The sequence below is a fragment of the Cariama cristata genome, unplaced genomic scaffold (assembly GCF_000690535.1).
Source record: "Cariama cristata isolate BGI_N322 unplaced genomic scaffold, ASM69053v1 scaffold37846, whole genome shotgun sequence".
Classification (NCBI taxonomy): domain Eukaryota; kingdom Metazoa; phylum Chordata; class Aves; order Cariamiformes; family Cariamidae; genus Cariama; species Cariama cristata.
Window position 1 is genome coordinate 23,716 of NW_009624496.1, and position 6,945 is coordinate 30,660.

General features: G+C 39.9%; 1 protein-coding gene across 1 annotated transcript in view; it reads left to right on the plus strand.

Moving 5' to 3' along the window:
* Positions 1-6,603, plus strand: part of LOC104164006 (neurotrypsin-like) — a 28,081-nt gene extending 21,478 nt beyond the window's left edge. The window contains exon 10 of the mRNA XM_009703191.1: positions 6,562-6,603. Within this exon, the coding sequence (XP_009701493.1) occupies positions 6,562-6,603 (42 nt within the window). The remainder of the gene's footprint in view (positions 1-6,561) is intronic.
* The last annotated feature ends 342 nt before the right edge of the window (positions 6,604-6,945 follow it).

A 6,945-nucleotide genomic window follows, 5' to 3' on the forward strand; every position in this document is an offset into this window, starting at 1 on the left:
GATCCCCAGCTATTCTGATAAATGTTCTCACAGCTTAGTGTGCATAAAGTACATTCCCAAGTAAAACAGATAGTAGTGGAAGTTAGTTTCCCCACAAACATCCTGCACAGCTGCAAGAGCTAGATCAAAACCAAATAACCTCTTATTTTCTTTCCTCCCGATAAATACAATTTGACTTCTTTCTGAAATTCATAATTTTTAGTACATCCAGCATTTCAGAGAGAATTTACTCTTCCTATTTACCACTAGCTGTCAGTACAGTATCAGACTAACAAACATCCCAATCCTCTCATTGCTGGTTTTGGAGAGGCTTTACTCAAGTAACACCAGGAACTCCATCAATTCTACAAGAGCGAGTTATAAGTACGTACAGTGCAAATACTGGAGATGTTGAGCCAAAACCTGTCTGATAAGGTCTATAAAGTCTTAAACTACTATCTTCTACAAGGTAATACTTAGAAAACTCTCTCCTGCTTAGCTGCAACACTTGTTCAGACTGATCTTACAGGAAAGGTTAGAGTTAGATAGTTTTCAGTGAGTAGTTCTAAAGTATTGACACATCCTGATTCCATTTAATTCCTTTTACTAACACTGTCCTCCACACTGTGAAAACCTTAATGGTTTATTGTAAAAAATGCACGGATAAAAAGTTACTCTTGATGTACAAGGCAAATATAAACCAACTTACCATCCTTTTGGAAAGGGTCACCCCCTTGAACTTACCACACAGAACACAGGAAGCAATCACCATCTTGGTGCAACACTAACAGCTACCAGGCTTGAAAATACCTGTGACTAACTACAGTCAGGAGGGAGGCGGGAAAATTCAGCGCTGCCTCACCGATCCCTGTCAAAGGCCACTCTCACTATCCGCAAGGGCGCTCTGCCTATTACATTAACAAACACGCTTCTTAAAAAGATGAAACGAAAGCTCTGTGGGCCAGGAAACCCTCCAGCGTGACAAGTGTGGCAGATGTGTGTCACCACATAGTGACTGTGCAAACTGTGACTACCAGTGACGCTTCTCCTGTGTTTCCTATCCCCAAACACTCTGGCTACAACAGTGCTGTGTGGTCTTTTGTGAACAAAGTGGGACTCTTGTATTCATGTTGTGAGTGGGCAGTCATTCAATCCTGCATGGTTCTAGGTCTCTCTAGTATTCTAACAAATATCTAAGACAAAATTTGCATACGAAAGTGGCAGTGATATTGCAGAAGCCCATGTGAATGAAGACTTGGCCCTTAATTTCTCTCCAGCATCAAAGTTAGTTTTCAAGGGTCAGGACTAGTTTAAACATCTTGTTGGAACTGGTGCTAAACAAGTACACTAGGTGCTTTAATATATTTTAGCTTTCTGTTGTTCCGCACTATTTGAAATAGTGTGAAATATTTTCTTTAAAAACATGTCAAAAATCATAGTACTGTGACCACCTACTGTTAAACCTATGTGAAACACTCTGCTAGTGAACTTTAAAACAGTTTACGTATTTACTTATACATAGCCCTTTTAATTAAAGGAAAAGGGAAGTATATGTCAAAATGTACCTACTTGTACCATCAAAGTTTTGTTATACAAGACCCATTGTTTGAGACTTGTGGTGACGTAGGCTATATAGTGCAATACATGTATTGTGTACAGGGGAAATACTATTCTCTTAGAAGTTGCACCACAGAAATATGATACTTATGGGTAAAAAAATTATCAAGAATGCATATTAAATGTAGTGAACATTTAGATTTAGTACAGTAGTTCATTAGTTTTGCTGTTTTAAGATGATGCTTTGCTAGATTTTAAAATGTTGCACTACTGTTTTCATGCAGAGAGCATGCCTTTTCAAACAGAAAATGAAAGTGTCTTTATGTTATACCATTCTACTTTTTGTTCAATGAGCCTGATGATGTAAATGTATATAATAAAAACTGCCACACTGACTACAAGTTTTATATATTAATCCTGTGGATAATGTACAAGCAGATGCTGCAGGAACATCAGCTAAGTACACTTCATGTGAGCTTTCTTAAGTGAAAAAGGGTGCTCTTGAAAATATTTTCTTCAAAGCATATAAGCTTTGGGCCATTTTCTCAAAGATGGAAGTTTGTTCTGTGTGATGGAATTCCTAGCGCTTTGTGTGCTTTAACTTAGACCAGTTAGGTTGTCACAAATAAGTTTATCCTACATTCTTAAAACTGCTTAAGAATTTTTTTGACCCTTACTCCTATCCCCTTTGTTCAACATTTTTAACACACACAAGGTTGAAGAAAAACCTGCTCTTCAGCCTATGCGAGGGTTTTTTTGTATTAAGCAGGTTGGGCACAGCGTTAACAGTGGCACAAACTAAGAAAATGCTCCGCACTTCTGTTACCAGATTAGACGACCATTTTAAACACTGATGTGTCATCTGTCCAGGTTCCCCAACACTGTGAAGCTTTATAGTCAGATGCAGTGCCTCGGAACTTCCCAAGTTTTTGTCCATTTTCCAGAGAGTATACAGACAAACAAAATAAACAAAGAACAGATGCATTACTGCAACTGACACACAAACAAATATCTCAACAGATAAACCAAGATCCTATTTTATGATCATTACATGCAGAATATCTGTAACCTCAGCTGTCTTACTTCCAAAAAAATTCACAGCACTAATAGCTTATATTTAACAAAGTCAGTCCAGAGTCAATATTCGCCATCACTGCCAATGTTACTGCAACTATTTCACACTTTCAAAGTGCTAGAATATTTATACCAAAGAAGATTTTAATGCTGTTACGATTTCAGAGTGTCAATTGCAGAATATAACGTATAAGAAGGCAAAAACAATTAGGCTCAAGTAGCAGATCACAGTAGAAGAAACCACGCAGAAAACAAGCTTGTGGTATTAGGCAAGAAAAATGGGTTCTGTTTGTGCTCCAACTGAGGTGGTAGAGACCAGGCCTACCTCATACACATTAGATACCTGCTCACGTGCAGCAGATCCTATTCCATTTATTTAGTACGGAACACAGGAACCGACCATGTAACTTCCTGCTAATGCAACACCAAGCAACCACAAACAAGGAAAAGATGACTTAAGAGTTTGGAAAGAAGTATTTACCTTTGTGGCAATGTAAAGGAAAAAAAAAGACTGGGTTGGGTCAAAGTTGGAGAGGTGCGACACACTGGATGTAACTGCAGATGGAACAGGGTGCAGAAAAAATAAGGAACACCTGTGAAGATTAAGAGCTAAGACGCAACAGGAATAGATTGGAAAGATAAGGAAACAATTGTTTGGGAATTGGGAATTAAATTTTAAGAGAAATCATGAAAAACAGGCCATCCTAAGCCACACGAAAATGAAGAAGCCACATCTTGTAAGACTGCCTCTAGTGTACTCAAGTAATGAGGGAAAGCAGATTTCACTACCCTGTGTGCATGCGACTGGATGCTCATGGAAAGCTTCAGTCACAGGAAAGGCTACGTAACCTCACTAAGCACTCAAACATTATAGTTCATACTTTTGTATTTGACCATAATCTTGAAAATTAGTTTTTCCTTCTCTGTCACTGTTTTATCTTTGAAAGTTCTAAATATTTGATGAAGTTATCAAAATTGGATGTTCACAAATCTAACCTGCAGGCCAGATCAAGCCACCAGGCCAATTTATTCAGGTGGAAATGTCAGCAACCTCATTACTTGGCTCACACAATGGTCTAGCAGAACAGCTACAAAGTCCTCCGTTACAGCCAGTTTCACACAAAAGGATCCTCCATTATAGTAGGCAGAGACAGGACAGTCAGTTTTCAAAGGGCAGCTTGTAAAAATAATAATAAAAAAATACAATTCAGGTGGTTTTTTTCGCTGATAAAATTCAAAGGAATTGGGGTAACACATCAGGCGACCACATCAGTGCAATGCCGTACAGTAGTTAAAAGCCAACACCAGAAAGCCTCAACTTTTCAGTATCGTTTCAGTGACAACAAAAGAAAACAGCTTCTCTCCAGACCTTCACGTCACGTAATCTGCATTAATATTGTTTTAGTGCATTCCAGATCTCTAGAGAAACTGACCCCCAACACTACTCCTGTTTCTTCCCACTTGTTTGTCTACATGTGGTTTTTTTCATAGGGTCAAAGCCAGTCACACAAAAACAACAAAAAAAAAATCTGAAAAGCTACACAAGCCACTTTGCATCAGGGTGCCTGCCAGAAGAGCAACCACGTGGGCACGCAGCGGTAGCACTCTCCCACCCACACCTTATCCCTGGGATAGCAGCACTCTCCTGGCCACTGCCTGCCTAGCGTTTTCTTGCACAAGATAAGCAAATACCTGCCCCTGCAGAACAGATGCGTTAACTTATTTCCCAGGAGCACTAAGGTTACCACAGAAGTCCACTCTTCTCGGAGGAAAGGAAATGCATGCTCACGACTGTTGGCTACCAGGCCTGACAGCCACAAACTTGGAATCCTAAGCAGTAAAGATGTCATATGATAGAGTTGTATCCAGAGCTGTTTAAAAGTAAAGAGTAATCACACACCACCAATTAAACAGGTGTAGTACCACTTATTATAGCTCCACACAGAATATACATTCAGCTATACTTTGGCAGTGGCAGGAAAAGTACATGCTTAAAAAGAGAAAGAAGTTTCCTGTGACAGCTCCCTAATCTCCCTACCAATCTATTCCAAAGTGTGACTAACTTGACCATCGGAAGTAATTTCCTCATATCTAATCCATGTTGTAATTTAAGTCCACAATTCCACCCCCATCCATTCCAAATAGAAGTCCCCCCTCCCCTCAGTTGCCAAGTACTTAGCAATATTGCACTGCCCACTGATCCCACTTAGAGCTTCACAGATTTTGTTTCCCAGTCCTTTCAAAGCCCCCCTTCTGACCTAACTTTTCAGTTTGCAATGATTTGCAAAAAATTTCCATATTAACTGGAAGATATTCCACAAGAAATTGTGCCAGCACAGTTGGTATTAGCTAAGACAGTAAATTTACTTTTAAGTAAAACAGGTATCTTGCCTGATTCTGTAATGATTCACCATCTACTGGAGCTCCATATATTCTTTTCTTGAATACGCATTAAAGAAAAGAGCCCTCAGCAATCAAAATTGAAAAAGCAGCTACATTCAAAACCACTGTTTCTCCCCTGCAGCAGTAACCTCTGACTAAACTCACGTGACTTCTGGAATGGCTGCCAGACAATGCATCAGCCCTGGTCACTGCTGTGACCTGAAACCATAGAGAGTCACAAATGTAAGGCCCAGCTACCAAAACCTGTATCCCCACACCAGGCAGATTTGGCATGTAACAGTAATTCCAAAGAACACATGCAGGTCTAGACTGGTTATCAGTAGTCTTGTAAGTAAGAAGCGACACTTGCAGTGAAAGTCGATGTCTCTTTATTGATTTATTGATACATTTGAATGCTTTACACTGGCATATATATACTGAAATTATAACCATAGATTTCACATTCATTTTCTACACTTCACAAACTTACCTTCAGCTTATGCAGTACATGTATACTCCTTGCAACAACCTTTCTACCATACCCGAACAGAAGAGCCACCACTGAAGGTGCACGTCATTGGATTTAACATGACAGAGTGCAGCACAGCCACTAAACTACTGAGAGAATTATTGTAATTGCTTAAGACTTGGTGACAGCCCAAAGACAGGAGCAGCACAAGATCCCTTAAAGCAGCACAAAATGAGCTAGTTGTCCTAACAGTATTTGTATAGATGCAGTCAAGGCTAGTTTTACGCACAGTAAGTTACGTGCCAACCCCTCCTTGTAAAGATGAGAGATGGACTGCAGGGTATCTCATTTATACTTCAAGTCTGAACTTTATTAAAAAAACCCACCTCATTTCTGTTAAGTCTACAGCGAGATTAAGATCTAGCCTAAAAGTAGCTTCTGCTAGCTCTGCTTGATAACCAGAAATATTACTGCTTGCAAAAGGCACCAATGCCAGAAGATCAGACAGATCCACCCTACCCTAAATAAAAACTAAAAGTTCTAGTCATAGCTACTCCTAGAATTCACATGTGGAATTTAGACCCATCTTCTTCTGTCATCACAACTCAAGAGTGTTTCTCCCCTGTAAAAACAAGTTTGAGGCAGTTTAATATTGCTACCAGAAACACATACAAGACAGCAAACATCACTGAACAGCATGATGCTCTTCTAGGAGTTGTACATTGCTCTGAAACAAAGCTATTAGTATCAACTTGACACCTCCCTCTGCCCCCACAGTTGTAGATTACTCTTACTACTCCATTAAAACGGAAACATGCTTACTGAAAAAGACATTCCCCTTGCTCAGACATCCCTGAGAAATCTGTGGATTCGGATGCCCCTAGTTTGGCAGGCGAAAGTACCAGCAACATGTGTTTTATCACAATCCACTATTCCTAGCTTATCTAATACATCTACACCCAAGCCCAATTCTTCCTAGTCACACTAACTTATGCATACGGCTATATTTTTCTGTCATTAAAACACACAAACGAAGCATGCTTTAAAACAAAACCACAAGCTTATACCTTGGTTTCAACAGACCAGTCTCACTAGTTTAGACCCTAAACACAAATTATTCCCGCCTAGAACCTTACTTCTAAGAGCTTATTATGTAACACCTACCCAGTCACGTACTTTTTGGAGGGGAAGATCTTCAACGGCAATTGATGAGTCTGCACACTTTCAACTTCTGCGCTCCTAAGGACAAGAGGGAAAAAAAAACCGAAAAACCCCACGTTCAAAACCAGGCCTCTAACCGCTTATTGAGAAAAAAAGGGAGAAAAACAAACAAGAAACACAAAAGGGGGCAGACTGCCAATCCCACGGCGCCCCACCTCTGCCGACTCGGCCTGTTACTTGCTACAGTCAACGACTAATACCCACATGAGGGTAAAAGTTTTGCCAATTAGCAAGGAGCTGCTTTTCCATGCCTAGGAAGGGAG